At 36.7% G+C, this 22,454-nt stretch overlaps 1 protein-coding gene across 7 annotated transcripts in view; it reads left to right on the top strand.

Annotated features, from left to right (window-relative positions):
- PDE4D (phosphodiesterase 4D) overlaps nt 1–22,454 on the top strand; it is a 1,528,950-nt gene that overhangs the window by 1,500,346 nt on the left and 6,150 nt on the right. For all 7 annotated transcript variants that reach the window (XM_034960060.3, XM_063604447.1, XM_034960062.3 and 4 more), the window contains 8 exons: nt 4,283–4,376; nt 5,744–5,916; nt 6,843–6,941; nt 7,819–7,983; nt 9,146–9,245; nt 20,310–20,464; nt 21,185–21,307; nt 21,819–22,001. In XM_034960060.3, the coding sequence (XP_034815951.1) occupies nt 4,283–4,376; nt 5,744–5,916; nt 6,843–6,941; nt 7,819–7,983; nt 9,146–9,245; nt 20,310–20,464; nt 21,185–21,307; nt 21,819–22,001 (1,092 nt within the window). The remainder of the gene's footprint in view (nt 1–4,282; nt 4,377–5,743; nt 5,917–6,842; nt 6,942–7,818; nt 7,984–9,145; nt 9,246–20,309; nt 20,465–21,184; nt 21,308–21,818; nt 22,002–22,454) is intronic.

Consider the following 22,454-nt stretch of genomic DNA (forward strand, 5'->3'; position numbering starts at 1 on the left):
ATAATGAGAACAAAGGATTCGAAAGCATTCACTTAGAAATCCTCCCCTGTTTTTTTAGTTGCAACCCTAAATCTGTGTATTGTTTTCAGACTACTTAGGCCAAAAACAATTAGAAATTCATCAATGGAAAATATTTAGAGGTCACTTAAAAAAATAAACTAAATGCTTAAATGGTTGTGCATTTTACAATCGGTTCGTTTCAAACAGCAGTTTAATGTTTTGTCCCTTCTAAATTTATTAATTGAGAAATATGATGGGATTTCCCAGAAGAATACATTGTATTAGCTTTAAATCAGTCCTTCCCCCTTTGGTAATTTTATGTAGTTATCTTAGTAAATATTATATAATTATTTTTAGATGAGAGAAGTATCACATTTTTAAATGTTTGTTGAATGATCTAGTGCATTTTTTTAGTACATCTAGCTATGCACTCCAAAACCAATTTGTGAGATCAACTACCAGTTGAGAAAGCACTTATGGTAATTTTTGTGGTTATTCATTTAGCTTTGCTGGACTGAAACTTTTATATGGATAGCAAAAAAGGAAAACAATGTTAATTCCTTTTAGAAAATACCCTTGTGTTATAACTTAATGTACACTTCAGAATTATCTTTAGGAAATTCCTTATACCGTCTTCCTAGAGTAGAGAAGTAATTGCTTCAAATATTGTCTTTTATAATTATGTTAAAATGAAATGTTGACTTCCTTGGAGTCCCTCATAAGCCTTGGCAGGGAGGTGGGCATGTGATGGAGGATTTCTCCAATCCATGTTTTTGTGTTTTAAACAAAGGCTGGAAAGTACTCTGGGAATAATGTATATGACCAGAAAGATGAACATGCAGGATGTCACTTATCTAGTCTGTACAATATTTAGATTCCTTTCACTGGCTTTTTTCTTCAGTTATCTGTACTAACTGGCTATTTTGGTGAATTGTTTAAGCAAACTGCCAGGAAAATTATACTTCGTTCTTTATATTCTTTTAGAAAAATCCAATAATATATGTAGCATATCTGCAGGTAGCATCCACATGTTCTCCTTGGGCAACATAATCCTTATACTAGTTTGTGTACAAGTTAGAAGATGAACCTGTGATAACTGGGTCTCTATCTTTATCAATCACTCCCAGAAGGCTTCCCTTGTTTTGCTTTATTGAGAGAAGTGCAAGGAGGGCAGCAGTTCCTGTATAGACTGCTGAGATTCTAGCAATGGTGAAAGCCTTGCCTCTTCTCCTATCTTTTATGAAAAAAAGGACTTTGTCATGACCAGGTAGTTCTTAATAGCAACTTTTAGCTCATAACATGAACAATTTTAGGTCAAAGAGATATTTCATTGAATGTGTGTTTAAAATGTTTAGCAGACTCTTTTCTTTGGAATATGCTTTGTCTAATGAGTATATTTTTCCAAGTGTGAATTTATCTGTAAAGCAAATTTTTTTAAATTATTATACTTTAAGTTCTGGTATACATGTGCAGAACGTGCAGGTTTGTTACATAGGTATATACATGCCATGGTCGTTTGCTGCACCCATCAACCTGTCATCTACATTAGGTATTTCGCCTAATGCTGTCCTTCCCCTCCCTACCCGCTGATAGGCCCTGGTGTGTGATGTTCCCCTGCCTGTGTCCATGTGTTCTCATTGTTCAACTCCCACTTATGAGTGAGAACATGTGGTGTTTGGTTTTCTGTTGCTGTGTTAGTTTGCTGAGAATGATGGTTTCCAGCTTCATCCATGTCCCTGCAAAGGACATGAACTCATCCCTTTTTATGGCTACATAGTATTCCATGGTATATATGTGCCACATTTTCTTAATCCAGTCTATCACTGATGGACATTTGGGTTGGCTCCAAGTCTTAAGCAAAGAGTTTTTTAAACCTGTGTATGCATGACATTTTAGCTGTGCTTTTGAGACATAGCTATGGTTTCCCATACTAATGCTATTCCAAATTCTTTATGGGATTTGAGAAAGAGGAGCTAGCTATTTAAGTAACTATTTTTATGGTTATAACTACAGTCAAATCCTTCATCTGTCTGACCTGCAATGATAAAAATCAGCTATTACTTTAAAAGGCCCAAAAGTTATGGACCAAGTGCCAGAAAGTGAGCTGGGAGAAAGAACTCAAATAATATTGAGCATCTACTATGTGCCAGGCTAAATAGAAGACACTTCTATATTAGCTCATTAAATTATGTGATAGCCCATAATTTACTCAAGAAAATATAACTTTGTAAAGAGGGACAGAAAAAATTTTGAACTCTATTATAAATGTCTACAAATATTCTTAGAAGGCCCAAAGTTTATTTTTTTCAGTAGGTTATAACATATAATGCTAAGTGAACACAAGCAGTAACCTATGTTCTGTATACCACCTGATGCCAGTTTTAAAAATATGTATTCACATACAAGGGTAGAAAAAAGGCATAAAAGGAAATTTAACAAATTATCTGTGGTTATCTTCCAGCAGTGGGGATTTACATTATTTTCTTTTTTTTGGTATAGCTTTCTAAATTTTCTATAGCACATGTACATTTTATAATTAGAAAGGAGTTATAAAAACATATGAACAAAGAAGTGAATTTAGTGTTCCTGAGTTTGAGACTAAGCTTTCTAGACCAGTAATTTAACAACCAGAATTTGTACTGGTCATGCCAGTTCTTTGTTTTTTTGTTTGTTTGTTTTTTCCCCAGCATTTATTTTATTTATTTTTATTATACTTTAAGTTCTAGGGTACATGTGGGAATTGAACAATGAGAACACTTGGGCACAGGAAGGGGAACATCACACACTGGGGCCTGTTGTGGGGTGGGGGGAGGGGGGAGGGAAAGCATTAGGAGATATACCCAATGTAAATGACGAGTTCTTTGTTTTTGACTACGCTGGAATGCGAATACACATTTCTCTCATCCAACAGTCCATTGAGATGGTTGAGGGTTTTTTGTTTGTTTTGATAACAGTTAAATGCTGAGTTAAAACTTAATCTAGATGGTCTATAAGATTGACTTTGGAAGTTATTTAGCAAACGGTATAGAGTTAGGCCATCTTGGTATGAATTATGCAGAGAAGCAAAATAATTCTAAATAATTAAATACTGAGTAAGAATTATATTTCAAACATCACTAAAATATAAATTCAACACTTACCTTCATACTTAAATGAGAATTTATGGTGAAATTTCAAATTTTAAAGGCTAATCTGATGATTAGAGTAAATGCGTCTTTTTTTTGTCAAGTATCTAATAGCAGTTACTCTATGTGTAGAAAAAATACATTGTTTCTGTATATTAAGGCAAATATTAAAGGCTTATTAAAAGGCCTCGTCAGGTTGTTTTCAGAGTCAAAGGACTCTGAAATGCTTAATGCTTAAGAAACAGCTGATGGGGGTGGGAGAAGTGTAAAATCTTTGGGAGATTTGGATACTGGTAATGCCATGTGGTGTTGGTAGGTTAATTCCAGTGTTTCTTTCAATGAAATAGGCACTATGGCATCAGTAATAAAAATTGTGAAGTAGATTAATAAAAATTGTGAAGTAGATTGTTGAAAATTGACCTGTTTCCTATTTAGTGACTTGGGAAAACGGTAAATTTTGTGGATGTTGAGAAACAATAAATGTTATACTCTTACTTGAAAAACAACTTTTAAAAGGAAACATTATACAGTATTTATTTAAATATTTTACTTCTCCATAGTCCTGGAAGAGTACTCAAGTCTATTAAGTTTTGCTTTGGAGTAAAAGACTAAATTTTGAGCCCTTGATCAGTATATATATTCATTTCTGCTAATGATAAATTAATTGAAGAAAGCATTCCATGTTTTATTGTATGGCAACACTTTTATGTGCTATAAATTAGTTTCTCTCTTCTCTAAATAACTAATAATACATTCTTAATTTTTAATTCCCTTTTCTTTGCTTATTTCTCCTGATTTTCCCTTCAGCCCTTGGGAGTCTAAATTTGTGCTGGTCAGTCTGGTGGCCATGAGCCACATGTGATTATTTAAATTAAAAGTAGTTAAAATTAAATAAAATTCAAAATTTGGTTTCTCATTTGCACTAGCCACATTTCAAATGCTTAGTAACCACCTGTGGCTAGTGACTGCTATAATTGGCAGCACCGATTATGGTGTTTTCCCCTCATTGAAGAAAGTTCTGCTGGAAGGCACTGTTCTAAATTGTCAGGACAACTTAAAAATTCTTTGGGCATATCTTCCTGTATCTCAGAGTATGCATATATATTTCACTTAAACTTTCCTCTTCTATTATTTCATTTTACTTTTCTGTTTTTCAGTTTAAAAGGATGCTTAATCGGGAGCTCACCCATCTCTCTGAAATGAGTCGGTCTGGAAATCAAGTGTCAGAGTTTATATCAAACACATTCTTAGGTGAGAATAACAACATGCAATTAAATTTTTTTCTTCAGTTGTTTGCTTGTTTGTTTTTGTAGGAGGATTGGGGTGCCAACTCATTTTGGAAACCAAACAAGTGTTAGAAGTTCTATGTGTTTTCATTTGTCATATTAATAATTCGACACTATATGCCTCTGAGTTTTAGAGTTGCAGGTGACAAGGTACATTTTCTTAGTTTTATTTAGGACTTTAGGAATTCTTGAATTAAAATTATATATTGCCATTTTTTCATAGTACCAAACTGTAAAATATATTTTATAGAGAGATCTATTCATATCTTCAACAAATTCTTATTAAATGCCAGCCATTGTTGGGCAATAGGTGTTTAATGATAAATTAGAAATGATTCCTGCCCTCGATGAATTTAACGTCTTGTGTACATCAAGCCTAGTAAACTGGTGGGCAGATAAAATACAAATGCTAAATAGAAGTTTGCTAATAATAGCTGAGTTTGGTGTCCTGGGACAACTCTTGTACCTCATCCACAGAAAGAAAATGCAGTAAATAAAGGTCAGTAATTTGAATGTATCCTGGACTTACTTTCAAAACAAAATTGCTGTTATATATAGTTAACATTTATTAAACACTTAGAACATGTTCTATATAAAAGGATGAGTTAGAGTTGCTCATCACTGCCTTGAAATCGTGGATGAAAGTAAGAAGATATCTTAGGTCTTTTACTATAGAACACAATCAGCTTATGTACGTATTCACTCATCAGGTAATATTTATGATTCTCTATGCACCCATAAAACCTGGGGATTTAACCCTTATCTCACTATCATACAGAAATAAAAAGTAGCAGAATTAATCTAAGTCAACCAAAACCTGCTGTTTCAGCTCCCACAGTGTTACCCATTTCAGTTAGCTGTTAGTTTTATATACTGCTGTTTTCATGACATTTGTGTATAAAGTTTCTACCATTTCAAAGTATGTATTGAAACTGTAGTCCTTAGTTGGCAAGAACAATATTCAGTTCATTAAGTCAGTTTCACAAAGGAATGGAATCGAACAGTGGAAATAACCACCTGTTGTGTATTCTGAGTCTGCTGTCATGCTAAGTCTTGCAGCATTTTTTATTAGGACATCGTATCAAAGAGGTAACCATGGAATACATTTGATATTATTATTTTGTAATGGAACTTATTTGCTTAATTTTGTGTTTGAAGATATCAAATTAAGTCCAATTCAAATGTAAATACTGAACTCTCTAAAAGGAAACTTTTTAGTTGGAAACATTTCCTGGAATATATAATGATCAATTATAATCCTTCCAATTATGCATATGATATAAAACAGATAGAATTAATAATAAATATAGAACATTTTCTAAATTTCTCAAGATAAGCAACATGAAGTGGAAATTCCTTCTCCAACTCAGAAGGAAAAGGAGAAAAAGAAAAGACCAATGTCTCAGATCAGTGGAGTCAAGAAATTGATGCACAGCTCTAGTCTGACTAATTCAAGTATCCCAAGATTTGGAGTTAAAACTGAACAAGAAGATGTCCTTGCCAAGGTATGATGATTTCAAAGATCAGGATCATAAATATTAAATGATGCCCTTTCATGAATTTTCACTTCTAGTCTTTTAAATGGATAGAAAGGTTTATTAATTGGGGTTTTTTTTTTCTTTTTTTGAAGATGGGAAGGCATTTTATAAAGCTCCTTTTAAAGTGCCCTAGACAGGTGGTTTGGTATGTTTTAGGGGTTTGGGGGGCGATTATTTGCATCTTCATTTCATTGGCCTTAAAGAGTTAGAAATCTGTCATGTCTTCTGGGTTTTAGGAAAACAGTTAAGGTTTTGTGAATAGATTTTATCCATTAAAGAAGTGCTTTGTGATTGATACTTAAAAAGTACATAAATGTGTTGTAATGTCAAAGTCACAAGGTTAAGCCATACTGTTCAATTTTCAGTACATTTAAGTAAATGTGCCTAAAGTTTGCCTATGCTTACATGGTGTGTCTGTTAACATTTAAAATGAATCATTGTTTAAAACAATCTAACAATCTTTACACTGAAGTCTGTTTTGTTTTGTTTTGTTTTGTTTGTTTTGAGACATAGTCTCGCCCTGTCACCCAGGTTGGAGTGCAGAATGCAGTGGCGCGATCTTGGCTCACTACAACCTCTGCCTCCTGGGTTCAAGCAATTCTCCTGCCTCAGCCTCCCAAGTAGCTGGGATTACAGGCACACACCACCACACCTGACTAATTTTTTTTATTTTTAGTGGAGATGGGGTTTCACCATGTTGGGCAGGCTGGTTTCAAACTCCTGACCTCAAGTGATCTGCCCGCCTCAGCCTCCCAAAGTTCTGGGATTACAGGCTTGAGCCTCCATGCCCGGCCACCTAAGGTCTGTAATTTTTAAATGATTGTGTTCATTGAGTCATATTTTACTCCACTTTCTAATATTTTAGTATCTTTTTTTTCTTTTTTTCACTCCAGGAACTAGAAGATGTGAACAAATGGGGTCTTCATGTTTTCAGAATAGCAGAGTTGTCTGGTAACCGGCCCTTGACTGTTATCATGCACACCATATTTCAGGTAAGGTGGTTGAGTTCTATTACATTTATTTTATTTAGGAACTTAATGTCCAGTCTAGCTTGTGCATACATTTTGTCTTTTTTAATATTCCCCACCTTTTGCTTATTTTTATGCTTTTATCCTTATTTGCTCCTTTGCCAAGGGACAAGTAAAGATACAGAAAGGTGGAGTGTGGATAAACCACAAATAACATCAATTTTGTTTTTTTTTTGCATTTAAGAAAAAGATGTGATATAGCCAAATTGAAGCAATTTATTAAAATAATAATTTAGACATCATCTTAGTCATCTGAACCTGACTGCATAGAGAATGGAGTACTAACTTAAAAAAAATGAATAAAGCCCCTGCTGGCTAACCTTAGAATATAGTTTTTTCAGTCACTTTCTTGTGTCCTGCTTCTTTCTTCATATCCATTTCTCTCTCTTATTGACCCTTTGCTCCAGCTTAGGGTGGGATTTAAATGAGAAGTTGAGGCTGTTGTAGATACCTCGGGACCGAAATGGGAAACTTCAGCCCTAGAGAGGACGTTGATTTTTAGTTGGTGTGATGCAGGGGTTGAGTTAATAGTGCTTGACTGGAGCTGCCTCCATGATAATGGGACATAGAAACTTTTAGAGTTGGCACCTCATTCCTGACACCATACAGCTAGGGCGTAGTATTCTTGGGTTCCAGCAGGACAACCCAACTATGGTTTTGTCCCAGAGTCCCTGGATCTTCTCAGAGGTTCCCATTTTCCTCACTAGACATGTGAGAGTGCAGTTGCCATTTCCAGGTTATCCACTGGCAACACTGGCGTGTGATTTTTTTTTTAAACATACTCTATGGAGAAATTTTTCACATAAGGACAAAAATGTTAAGATGATTTTTTTTCCTACAGGAACGGGATTTATTAAAAACATTTAAAATTCCAGTAGATACTTTAATTACATATCTTATGACTCTCGAAGACCATTACCATGCTGATGTGGCCTATCACAACAATATCCATGCTGCAGATGTTGTCCAGTCTACTCATGTGCTATTATCTACACCTGCTTTGGAGGTAAATCTGTTTCTGAAATTTCAAGAACACTAACTTGCCACTCATAAAGGTCTATTAAACTTTTATCTGAAGGGTTTTCAATGGAGAAGATAATTGGATTCATTGGAAGTATAACTTATTGACTTATGGGGGAAAATGCTATAGTTAATAGACAATCAAGTCTTTGATGGATTTTGCTTATGAAAGTTGGTCACAGATTTAGTGATTGATCTGTTTATGATATTGCTTCTTTGAAATGATCCACTGAACATTTCATAAAGCACATCTGGCTTACTCACTTTTTGTTCATTTGTTTTCTTGAAATCTAGTCTGATGGCTTTTATTTATAGGCCAAAGAACGTTTTATAAAACATAAGCAATATATTGATATTTTTTCATAGAATATATTAGAAGGACATACTTTAATTTTTCTAAATCCTAAGAAGTTATTTCATTAGTTGTTTACTAAAGCAATTTGATTTTCTTAAGAAATATATTTTATAATTCAGTTTGTTTTCATTATAAAATTATGTTAATACCTCATCATGTGGGTGAGTGATTCTCAACTGGAGATGGTTTCTCTTCCCCTTTCTTTCCCTCCTGCCACCACCAGGGACCTTTGGCAATGTCTGGAGGCATTTTTGGTTGTCACAACTATCACATTTTTAGTTGTACATGATACTGGCATCTTGTTGGTAGAGGCCAGGAATTCTGCTAAAAATCCTACAATGCACAGGACAGCCTCCCACGCAAAGAGTTATTGGGCCCAAAATGTCAATAGTGCTGAAGTTGAGAAACCCTGGTTTCGATGAAAGAAAATAATTGCTAATGTCTTACTAATTTTATGTACATTTTCAGAATATTCTTAGACATCTTAAATATTTAGAAAATAAACTATTATTTTCTTTTAAAATAATTTCAGAGTTTTAAAATAATATTTTAAAAAATACAGTGAATGGAAAACATTTGATCATGAGATGTAATAAAATTAGATAAAATATTTTCTTCCAAGATTATACTTTAAAAGTTCACAAGTATCTAAGACTGTCCCTTGACACATTGTAACACATTTTGAAGCTTCATTTTGTTTTCCATTTAAATTCTAGAGATTTCTTATTTGTTTATACTTTTAATTCATATCATTGTAGAATAGTAATATTATCTATATTGTCTGATTTTCCAGGCTGTGTTTACAGATTTGGAGATTCTTGCAGCAATTTTTGCCAGTGCAATACATGATGTAGATCATCCTGGTGTGTCCAATCAATTTCTGATCAATACAAGTAAGTAAACTTTATTTTTTCAGAACACATTTTTCCTTTGTACGTTTTAGAATGACTAAGGGTCTTTATAAACTCAGAGTCTTCCAGAGCCATAATGTTCTTTTGAGATGTGTATATATGTGTTTTAGTGATAGTTCATGTTAATGTAATTTAACTGAAAATTATCATTATATCCCTTGAGGCATGTGATATTTGAAAAATGTGTTCCAGTTCTCTTTAAAAGTAATATATTGTTGTGTTACTAGACAAGGGTAATTAAAAATGAAAGTGTGCAGAAAGATTTAGAAAGTTGTATTGGCCCTAAAGTTTTAAATTAAAAAAAAAGTTATGAGAATTAATGCTAAGTGTTCCTCACTTTATGTAGGTCATCATTTAATCCTCTTCAGAGGCCATAGCTTCCCTTCCTCCTCCATGCCCAACCCCTGTTCTTTCCTTTTTAAAATCTTCTAATAAGGGTAACAGGAACTTCTTAATATTTTTTCAACCATTTGGTTTTTTCTCACTGTTAACATCTCACCTTATAAGAAGTCATCACTGAATTTGGAAATATAAGGAATAGTAGAGACTGTTTAATATGGAGCATCTCTGACATTGCCGCACAGAAAGCCTGTGTAGGGAATGTTTAGGTAATGCTTGAGCTATCCCTTGGTAAAGAGATTTAGGTTTATAGAAATTCTGTTTGGTACTTGAAGTTAATTGGTAAGTGATTTAAGTGAACTATGACTTAATTCCCTCCCATATGGTAGATTATAAATTATGGTAGATTATAAAATCATAAATTCACTTTTATATATAAAAAATATGCAAAGTTGTTGAAAATGTTGTATGCTTAAGAATCCACCTTTCTTTCATTTTTGCTTGAGTCTGAATAATAGTCTTCTCATGCCTATAGCAATCTAGCTGTAGAATTATTTATGAATTCACCATTCATTTCCTGTACTTTGCTGTAGCCAGATTTAAAGAAGGAATGTAGAGGTAACCTTACTTTGAGAGATTTAATTCAGAGCTTTAGGATTATTCACCTATTTTTATATCTTATAATGGCCTCTGGACTATCCTATAGCAAAATATACTCTAGTGACTCACCCATGTAGAGGACTAGAAAAGTCAGGGATTTCCTGAGATGTGTGGTTAGTCAAGTATTTTTTTAGAAGTTTAGTTTAGGAACTTATTTATCCAGATTAGACAGGATAACATTTCATGTTCTACCTACCTATGAGCACCTATAATGAGGTACTTTTAGAACTCATCAAAGCATACATATAAATATTAATACACATTGGATGCAGCTCCCTGCATTTACATGGTATCAGTGGGGAGGTATCAGTGGGGAGGGTTCATTATGTCCTTTCTAAGAAGAGCAGGGAGGTCATGCAATACAGTGCATGCTGGCACTTTACATGAGCCTGGCCTGATTTATTTTGATGCTTATGAATGTCTTGAGATATTCTGAATTTTATCAATTTTTAGTAAATACATAAAATGTATTTTTACATAAAATTTTTGTGTTAAAGATATATATATATATATCTTAAACACCAAACATTCAAACTGGTATGTTTTCTTTGCATTCTGTTATATAGCATATTATATGTTCCCTTAGAATTAAGAGTAGATTTAGAGGACAAATTAAAACAACTGATAGAAAGGTCACTGTCTTCCAAGTACTCTGATATATTTTTTAAGGGTAATGAGGACCTGCTCTATTCTTCATTCTTTTGAGCCCTTAAAGCAGCAGTCTCCAATGTTTTTGGCACCAGGGACCAGGTTTTATGGAAGACAATTTTTCCATAAACTGGGGGAGCAGGGAGAGAATGGTTTTGGGATGAAACTGTTCCATCTCAGATCATCAGGCATTAGTTAGATTCTCATAAGGAACGCACAACCTAGGTCCCTTGCATGAGCAGTTCACAGTAGGGTTCATGCTCCTAGGAGAATCTAATGTCCCTGCTGATCTGACAGGAGGCGGAGCTCAGGCAGTACTGATGCGGGCTTGCCTGCTGCTCACCTCCTGCTATGCAGCCCAGTTGCTGACAGGCCACGGACCAATATTGGTCCACAGCCGATGGGTGGATTGGGGACCCCTGCTTTAAAGGGCACTTGGGCTTTGACTGGCACCTGGAGGACCCTGGCATCAGGGTCCCTGTGCAGTCTGCCATTTAAGCTAACAAGGCCTCAGTCTACAGATGAATCTGATACTCTAAAGTTTGAGAACCAATGAAATAGTGGAGGAAACTGAAGAAGATAATTTTATCTCCTTAGGATGTCTGTTTAAAGTCATTTTGCTGGTGACCTGCCTGGGGGATGGAAGGATAACTAATCCTGCCGCTGCAAATTCTTTGTTATTTAGTAATATTGCAATGATCTCCTTTCTGTGTGACCAAAGCGACATAGGGAAGTTCACAGTTGCCAGAGTAGCTTTGGATTGCTAAAGTTTTTTTGACGATGAGGTGTGATGAGGCTGTGTTATTCCTGAGGGAATGAATCAGCATTGTCACTTTGTACAGGAAAGTATCCCAAGGTTGTTCCGGGCCCCAGGGCATTATCAAAATTACAGCCTTAGTTAGCTTGGTTTGGCTAGGGATCGTGTAAGAGAATTATCTTCCCAGCATGCAGTAAAGGAGTCCTTCTAATAACTTGTAAACTTGTGATATGTAGCTTCGTGAAATATTTTATCAAAATTTGTGCTTATTTTTAGTTTGCAGTAAACCTTTTTTAAAATTTGACTTTTTATATTTTATGGATGGCTTGAGCATCCATGTGTCAAGCCAGCACATTCTCAGCTCTTGCCTCAGAGCTGGAGCTGCCATCCTGTCCAAAGCCTGCAGCTGAATCCATATTTCTCATAATAAAGAATTCTAAAGACCTCTGATTATCAAATTTATAAACCCATAGTTGGTTACTTGTCTTACTTTAAGGAAGCTACGGAAGCACTGAGAGCTTAAGGCACATGGGGGGCGCTGGGGATTCCCTTGGCTGGTTCCCAGGGCAGTTAATCCTCCTGCTTCTTACATGTGCTCTTCGTTTTTCTTAATTATTTCAGTTGTTTTAGCTTTAGGTGCCAAATGATTTTATACTAATTGTATTTATACTCGTTGAAAGCATGCTGGAGGTTCTGCAAGCAGAGAGAACAATTCTACCTGGTAGAGTTGGTTAAGCTATAATAAATGATTTGAGTGTGGGTACTGTGAACAGGATTTAGAGAAATTGAAATTTCAGGCAGGAAGCTACGTAAATATTTTTAAAGGATGATGCATATAAATAAATCCATAGGCCAGGTGCAGTGGCTCACTCCTATAATCCCAGCACTTTGGGAGGCCAAGATGGGTGAATCACTGATGTCAGGAGTTCGGAGACCAGCCTGGCCAACAAGGTGAAACCTTGTCTTTACAAAAAAAAAATACAAAAAAATTAGCCAGGTGTGGTGGTGCATGCCTGTATTCCCAGCCACTCAGGTGGCTGAGGCAGGAGAATTGCTTGAACCTGGGAGGTAGAGGTTGCAGTGAGCCGAGATCATACCATCGCACTCCAGCCTGGACAAGAGTGAAACTCCATCTCAAATAAATAAATAAATAAATCCATAAAATGTAAATAGCATCATGAACTTTTGAATATAAAATGCTGGAGGGTATATTTAACTTAGCTTTATTTTCTGAAAAAAAGTGTCAAAAGTACAGAATATAGCATTAAATTTTACTTGGCAAATGAATTATTTTTGTTAATAGCAAAGATGCCTAAGTTTAGGGCAGAAAGATTTATTCACATTAGTGATGCATTCAAAGCATGCGGTTTTTGGTTTCCAAGAGCAGAGGCATTTCATTATATTAAGGTTAAGATGTATCTAGCTGTCAGTATACACTTTTTTATTTCTCTACTTTTATTTTGAAATTAAAATTTTCATAGCTACACTAGTAGATTGTATGTAGAATTTTATTTTTCTGTATAAACCCACACCTTCAAAATAAGGATAAATTCATGTTTATCAAATGTGATTATATAGATATAGCTACAGAGATTATTTTATTCAACAAAAATGTACTGCAAGCCTACTAAATGTTATAATAAATATTATTTCAGGCACTTAGAACACATGGGTGGACAAGACAAATCCCTGGCTCTTAAGAGCTGGCATTCTGCTAGAAAAGTTGGAGCATAATAAGTGAATTTATGGCATGTGATGGTACTAAGTGCTATGGAGGAAAATAATGCAGGGTGAGGGCATAGAGAGTGGAGTGATGAATGAGGCGGTTTCCTTGACAACTGAATATTAAGTTAAAACCACCACTTCCCTCTGTCATTTCGTGGAGAAATGTTTGTTTCTGAAGTCCTTTTGAAGATTTTTGTTTATTTCAGTTGTAACTTAGAGACATGGTGTAGCATGCTGTCATTTTCTAACTCAAGGCTAAGCCTAGTAAAGCTGTAAGAACAGTGAGTGTAAGTCTTACTTACAGGATACATATCTATAGTGTCTGTTCCAGTCTTAACTGTTTCAGCTCCAGGTCTTAATATTGGCTCTGATCTGCCATGTGGACTCTATCATAAGACACAAAAAGGCACAATACCTAGTGGACTTAGTTGGATTTGGGAGGCAATGTATTCCTTCTTTGTGTGTGTTACTCTGGCCCATTTACTAAGTGATCTGAAAGGCTGCTAGTTTAGATGGGGCACAGAACAAGAGAGTGTCACAAAAACTGCTAGTTTTGAGTGGGGCTCTACAACAGGTCCAGCCTGCTGTGCAAGCTGCTCTGCACATGGGCCACATGATCCAGCAGATTTAATGGTGCTTGAAATGTCAGTGGCAGATAGGAATGTTGTTTGGAGCCTTTGACAGAGCCCTCTGTGTGAATCACAGCACAGACTCTGGAGCAAGACCCTGCCATCATCCATAGAAAGATAACTACTCTCCTTTTGAAAGAAAGATATAGGCCTGCTGCTGGGCCTTAGGAGATACTGACTGACTATGGGCCACCAAGTTTCCATGTGGTTTGAGCTGTCTGCCCATCATTAATAGGGTATTATCTAACGCACCAAGCCATATGTTGGGCATGTACGACATTTCATCATCAAATAAAAGTAGTGTAATACACGATCTATCAGGTCCGAGCAGACACTAAAGGCACAAATTACATAAAGAAGTGGCCCTAATGCCACTCCTATTAATTACACTGCCTTCTTTCTCCCAGCCTACACATGTGGTCGCATGGAAAGTTCCCTGTAAGTAGTGACAGAGGGCCTGGTTTACGGATGGTTCTGCGTGATACGCAGGTACCACCAGAAGTATACAGCTGCAGCACTACTGCCCCTCTCTGGGACATCTCTGAAGGATGGTGGTGAAGGGGAGTCTTTCCAGTGGGAAGAACTTTAGGCAGGGTGACTCGTTGTTCACTTTGCTTGGAAGAGGGAATGGCCATATGTGCAATTATATACTAGTTCATGGGCCGTAGCCAATGATTTGTCTGGATAGTCAGGGACTTAGAAGGAATATGATTGGAAAACTGGTGAGAAAGAAATTTGGGGAAGAGATATGTGAATGATCTCTCTGAATGGACAAAAAAGGAATGCTCACCAAAGTGTGACCTTGGCAGAGGAGGATTTTAATAACCAAGTGAATAGGATGACCCATTCTGTAGATACTAGTCAACTTCGTTCCCTAGCCACCCCTGTCATCACCCAACATGCTAAGAACAAAGTGGCCATGGTGGCAGGGATGGAGGTGGCAGGATGTGCTTAGAAACATGGACTTCCACTCACCAAGGCTGACCTGGCTATGACTATTGCTAAGTGCGCAATCCACCAGCAGCATAAACCAACACTGAACCCCCATATAACACCATTTTGGGGGGATCAGCCAGCTACCTGATGGCTGGTTGATTACATTGGACCACTTCCATGGTGGAAAGGGTAGCATTTTGTCCTTAGTGGAAAAGGCACTTTCTCTGGAAACAGATTTGCCTTCCCTGCACAGTTTTTCTGCCAAAACTATGGTATTCCATACAGCATTGCCTCTAACCAGGAACTCACCTTACTGGCAAAGAAGAGCTGCACTGGGCTCATGCCCATGGAAGTCCCTAGTCTTACCATATTCCCTAACATCCTGAATCAGCTGGCTTGATAAATTGGTAGAATGGCCTTTTGAAGACTCAGTTACTCAGCTAGGAGGCAATACCTTGCAGGGCTGGGGCAAGGTTCTCCAGAAGGCCATAAAGGCCATATATGCTCTGAATCAGCATCCAATATGTGGTGCTATTTCTCCCATAACCAGAATTCATGGGTCCAGGAATCAGTGGATAGAAATGGGACTGTTACCACTCATAATTACCCCCAGTGACCCACTAGCAAAGTTTGCTTCCTGTTCCTGCAAATTTATGTGCTGCTAGCTAGAGGTCTTAGTTTCAGAAGGAGGAATGCTTCCATCAGGAGACACAACAGTGATTCCGTTGAACTGGAAGTTAAGACCTAGCCACTTTGAGCTCCTTATGCATCTGATTCAATCATCCAAGAAGGGCGTTACAGTGTTGACTGGGGTGACTGATCCTGACTACCAAGGGGAAATTGGGTTACTACTCCACAATGAAGGTAAGGGAAGAGTATGTGTGGAATAAGGAGATCCCTTAGGGCATCCCTTAGTATTAACCATGCCCTGTAATTAAGGTCAGCACAAAATAACCCAATCCAGGCAGGACTACTAATAACCCACACCCTTCACGAATGAAGGTTTTGGTCACCCCACCAGGTAAAGAATCATGACCAGCTGAGGTGCTTGCTGAGGGCAAAGGGAATACAGAATGAGTAGTAAAAGAAGGTAATTACAAATACCAGCTATGACCATTTGACCAGTTATAGAAATAAGGACTATAATTGTCATGAGTATTTTCTTATGAATGCATTTATATGTATATATACATATATTAAGCATATATCTTCATTTTCTTTTTCTTATTCCCTTATATAACATAAGAGGTATTAACTTTATATTAGTATTTAAGTTATAGGATATCAGGATAAGAGTAAACATTACTCAAAAACTTTACTTTCACTTCTGGGGAATGTGTTAGTGTGCTTTTAGTTGTATGCAGGATAGTTATAGGCTGTTTGGTAGAGTTATGGCCTTATGGAGGTTAAATATGGTTAAAGGAGATGCTTATGGGTACCAGGGTGAGAAGGGGCAGAATTTGTAATGGTTAATTTTATGTGTCAGCTTGACTGGGCTAAGGGATGCCCAGATAGCTGGTAAAACACTATTTTGGGGTGTGTCTGTGAGAGTGTTCCTGGAAGAGATTAGATTAGCATTTGAATTGGTAGACTGATTAAAGAAGATTGCCCTTACCATTGTTGGCAGGGATCAGTCAATCCATTGAGGACCTCAAAGAGAAGAACAAAACATTGGGGGAAGGGCAATTTGCTTTCTCGGAGCCTGGACATACATATTCTCCTGCCTCTAACATCAGGGTTCCTGGTTGATTCTCTGGCCTTTGGACTTGCTTTCCTGGTTCACCTTTGCAGACGTGGGACTTCTTGGACTCCATAATTGCCTGAGCCAATTCCTATAATAAATAAATGTGTCTTTTTCTCACATACACACACACTCATACATATGTCTATTCTATTTCTCTGGAGAACCATGATTAATACAGAGAGAGAAAAGATTAGCACAGATGAAGTACATGTTCTCAGTTATGTGGTAGTACCTGCCCACCCTTCCCCCCATTTCATTAGCACTCAGAAGAGAGGGACACAAAAGTGGTCTTCCTGCCTTCAGTAGTAGCATATGTTGGGCATAATTTAATTTATTCTTGATGATCCAGGGTAGTTGTAACAAATGAGCACAATTGATCTATATATAATAAAATGATGGCTTTGAGTTTGTAAAGGTATGCATGGCCTCTGAATAAAAAATAAATACTTACAAAGTTGTCTTTATAAATGTATGCCAGGCACTGAGTGGACTGTGTTGATTTCCTGGTTCACGTTTAGTGTTCACTGCTCAAGTTTTCACCTCTATAAGGTAGTTGTAATCATAGTCAGTATAAGGTGAGGGCTCTACAAACTGCCTGGTTTTAAGTGCTGGCCCCAGCACTTACTGGCTAGGTGATGTTGGCAAAGTTACCTACCTTCTCTGAGGTACATTTTCTTCATTTGTACAGGATTATATGAGTATGTCTATGTAAATACTTATGTATATAAAAGATGTCCCCAAGGGACATTTTCTATCCCCCAGCCTATCCCAAGTACACAAAGACTTACTTCCCACCTATATGGCTCCATGCCATCCATGAATGGAACATAGCCTTAAAATGTCGATAACAACAACAGTATCTTCCTAAAAGAGTTATGAGGATTAAATGAGATGATTCACATAAACCATTTAACACAATGGCACCTAAATCCTCTAAATGTTGTGCCTTATTGTATTCCTGTTTGTACTTTGTAAGTTTGAAATAATTGAAGTGCCTAGGGGAAGTGAAGTGCCTAGGGGAAGCCAGATAACCAAACATATTAAATTAATAACCTTTAATATTTTGTAGGGGCTTAAGTATCTAAGTAGGTTGGGAGGGTTTGGGGAGCAACGATTAAAAGATTTGTAGAGATAAAGACAAAAAAGGTAGAATGCGATACATGCTAAATGGGTGGTACAAAGTAGTATAGGAGTTTACAGGAGAAAGTGGGCAGTTTCATCTGGTAATTAAGAAAGACTTGATGGAAGAGGTAACTTATATTGGGCTTGAAGATGAAAGGGTTTCAACAAAAATGTTATAATGTTATATAAGCTAACCTCTTTGCCCCTCTGTGCTGTGCATTGTACCAAAGGATGACAGCAACTTTCTGATCATTCCTGAACCTTCAAGGACTCTACTTACAAGTAATGGATTAGTGTCTTTGGTGAAAATCTGCTGAGGAGCTGCAGAATCCTACCTCCCAATTTAAATGTGACCATATGCCTTCAGTCCTAAAGAAGAGTAGAAAGTTAAATAACTTCCTTGAGATTCAGTTTCTTAAACGTTAACAGTTGTTCATTTAAAAATCAACAGTCACCACCGCTTTCCTGTAACAGCATCTGAGATGGAAGAGGCTATGGAGGCCTGCCAGTCCACTAAGGCATCCTTTCCTGGCTTTTCTAGCCAATCTGGACTCTTTAAGTGTCAGGAGATAACCACTCTCCAAGACAGGCCTTGCCAGTATTCTTGGACATCTGCCCTACATGAAAGGCCCTACTTATATCCAGTAGAACTCAGACTCTTTGTTGCACCTTCCATACAACAGATCACCCTTTTCCTTGAAGGAACAGCTCATCATCTTATTCTTTTGCAGGGTCAACAGCCTTAATTTCCTTCACCTTCAGCTTCATATAAGCCAATTAGGGTTTTTGTAAGGCTAAGTCAATTCTGTTAACACTGCTTGTCTACATGCATATTTCCTTCCTTAAATGAACTCTAATAATTATCCAGTATCTAATAATTATGCCTTCCTTTCAATATGTTTATTTGATTCCACTGTAGAGATACAATAATATGTGCTAAGAACCTATATAGTTTTAAATTTTCATTTCTATATGCTTACCTATCTGTAGATAAAGTTTCATAAAGGCATTTATAGACACTGTAAAAGTTCACCAGAAACTGCCTTTTAAAAAATAAACACTATTGTTTTATCTAAAGAAAACAAAAAATAACAAAAAAATACTGTACAAACCTACTCCCTACTAGTCTAAACAGCTCTGCTCCTGTAGTTTGGGAGCAGAAATTTAAGTGTGCAAATTTGTATTTCTATAGTTCCGATAAAATAATAGAATTTCTCAGTTGAAAATGTCTTAAGCCTCTCCTCTCCTTCCTAGCTCCATTAAAATAGCCATTGAATAGTATTGGGCATTTCTTTCTTAAAGATATATATTTCCAAATATATTTTCTATGCATTCGTTATATATTTTCTATGCATTCGTTAGAAAAAAGATCAAATACATGTGCTTTTAGCCTTTTTCTTTTCTTTTCTTTTCTTTGAAACAGAGTCTTGCTCTGTTGCCTAGCTTGGAGTGCAGTGGCACGGTATAATGGCTCACTGCAGCCTTGAACTCCTGGGCTCAAGCAATCCTCCTACCTCAGCATCCCAAGTAGCTGGGACTACAGGCACGCCCTACCATCCCCAGATAATTTTTTATTATTTGTCGAGATGAGGTCTCCCTATGTTGACCAGGCTGGTCTTGAACTCCTGGGCTTAAGCAATCCTCCTGCCTCGGATTTGCTTTTAGTCTTTACAGTGATTAAGTGGAAAGAGAATAAAGCATCAAAAGTTTTTTAATGATTATCTTGTAGATCTGGGTCTGCTATTTACAAGAAGTAGGAGAGAGGCAGAATCTCTCCCTGCCTAAAATTCACAGGTCTAGGGCAGTAGGGAGAGAGTGGCAGAATCTTCACCAGAGGGTATACAGACAGCCAAACACAACATCACTGTGAAGCTGTGAGCAAGCAGGCAGGAAGAGCAATATCCCTGTACAGTATACAATGACTGCCACGATACTTGGAAAAGAAAATGGAAAACAATGAATAAAGCTTGGACTTTCAGAGCTATACATGAGCAAATGAGCAAATCTAAACTTGTTCATATGATTCCTTATTGCTCTTGTACCCTCTTTGAGTACAAACAATCCTGTAACACATGATCCTCACTTTATATAGTGCAGGGTAGGTAATTCACAGTTATCAGGAATACAAAACCTTATGCTCTGGATGTGTTATAGATACTAAGAATAATGTCATATTCTGCTGAGCTCATGGCAACTCTAGAGGAGAAGTTAAAGATCCAATTCTTTCACTTTAGAGAAAGCTGAGACCTACAGAGTGAAATGACCTGCCACATGTTAGTAGCATTAGAATTCACTCCCCAAGATTCATTCCAGTGTTGTTCCTGCTCTTATGTTATCTGATTTATTCCCTCCTGGATATTGTCAGGTAATGATAAGGGCAGCAGAGAAGTTTAGGGGAAATTACATCCTAAATCCAGAATTTTAAGAATCAGATAAACTTCTCACAAACAGTTTTGCTCATCTTTGGCCTTTTGTCTTTTTTACAGACTCTGAACTTGCCTTGATGTACAATGATTCCTCAGTCTTAGAGAACCATCATTTGGCTGTGGGCTTTAAATTGCTTCAGGAAGAAAACTGTGACATTTTCCAGAATTTGACCAAAAAACAAAGACAATCTTTAAGGAAAATGGTCATTGACATCGTAAGTAGCTGATAAAAGCCAAAGAAGAGAACTGTGATGCAAGTTGTTTATAATTTAGACATAAGAACAAGATGAGTATTAGGTAAAAGGAACTGCATTTCAAAACATATTATGGCCCTTTATGTTATAGAAGCTGCCGGTGATGCTGGCTGTGATGTTCTGTAATAGGTTTTTCACTTCTAGCAGTTTGGACTTGAGAATAATGTCAGCTCACCCTCATCATTTATTTTCTGGGCCCCTCCAGTCTGGTGGCGGGCAGAGAAAAATGACTAACAAAAGCAGATTGTGTGGGCCACAGCTCAAATGGATTTTTTCCCCACCTTTTCTCATCAGTAGACAGTGCCATTTAGACATCCATGACTTTACTCTTTTTTCTATGCATCTTATTCAGTGATTATGAGACACAGGAAAATCTCTAGCTTTCAAAAAGTTACAAACTTGTGATGACGTCTTATCCATGGAGATGTCACCCATTTTTCACCATGAAAGTGGTTGTCAGTGCCTAGCATTTCTGTATATTACACACATTTATCTGGGCTTTGGGAAAACTTGATAGCAAAGGGGAAAAGATTCTGCCCCCAAGGAGTAGTAAGGATTTTCCACTGTCATTAAAAGGCATAGTGTTGTTTTATTCCTTTTTCATTCTTATATTATGCATAATATTTTCATGTGTAAATTCTGTTTTCTCTGAACTTAATAATATACTCTCTATATTTTAAGGTACTTGCAACAGATATGTCAAAACACATGAATCTACTGGCTGATTTGAAGACTATGGTTGAAACTAAGAAAGTGACAAGCTCTGGAGTTCTTCTTCTTGATAATTATTCCGATAGGATTCAGGTAAAGCCTTATTTGAGTTTGCTCTGTGTGTGTGTGTCTGTGCACATGTGCACATGTCTGTGTGTTCAGCTTTGATAAGATGTATTTCTTCCTTCTCCCACCTTATACTTTCAGCAATTGTAGGCAGGATTTTTATCCAAATTTTTATTCCTGAGAATTAACCAGGTAAAATTCTACTGGTCTTTCTGTTTGCATCTACATTAATTAAAAAAACTAACAAACAAACACCCCACAGAACCAGCCACTTAAGCAGCTCTGAATCTAGTCAGCCATGCACATAAACAGTTTCTCTTAAGCTATTTAGATGCAGTAGAAGTGGCATAATTTGGAACTATTAATACAAGTGTGAACTATAGACAGACACATCATGGTTGAGCTGTTTGGAATAAATCTTACACTACGTGTATTTTTAAGTGTTGTAGTCATCCAATGTGAATTTCTAGTTTTTTGTTTTTTTTAAAAAAAAAAAAAAGGAACAGGAGTGAATAGAGAATGCATCCATCTATTTTAGGTTCTTCAGAATATGGTGCACTGTGCAGATCTGAGCAACCCAACAAAGCCTCTCCAGCTGTACCGCCAGTGGACGGACCGGATAATGGAGGAGTTCTTCCGCCAAGGAGACCGAGAGAGGGAACGTGGCATGGAGATAAGCCCCATGTGTGACAAGCACAATGCTTCCGTGGAAAAATCACAGGTAATGCATGAAGTGTACAGCTTTCAGAGAGAACAGAGCTACCGCTTTAGCATTTGGTTACTTTGTATTACATATGATAGTATTTTACTGGATTTTTAAAATTACTTTGTTTTTGACAAGCTCAATTTCACCTTAGTATTTATGATCCAAAGAACTTTCATTCTTATGACTTACATTCATATAGTCATATATATATTCTAAGGACGTATTCATTTATTATGACTATATTCATTTAATATATTCATATACATAGAGCACATGGCATTATTTCAGTTATCTGGATTCACCTACAAATTGGTGATTGTAAAATAAGCCCTACCATGTCAACAACTGGAAAATTTTTTATGCTATGAACACGCTCTTTAACCAAGCGTTCTAGAAGCTAATTTTGACCAGCTAGTAGCAATACTTTACTTTATATGGTCTGTTGTTGAAAATAGTGACAATTTTACC

The sequence above is a fragment of the Pan paniscus genome, chromosome 4, assembly GCF_029289425.2.
Source record: "Pan paniscus chromosome 4, NHGRI_mPanPan1-v2.0_pri, whole genome shotgun sequence".
Classification (NCBI taxonomy): Eukaryota; Metazoa; Chordata; class Mammalia; order Primates; family Hominidae; genus Pan; species Pan paniscus.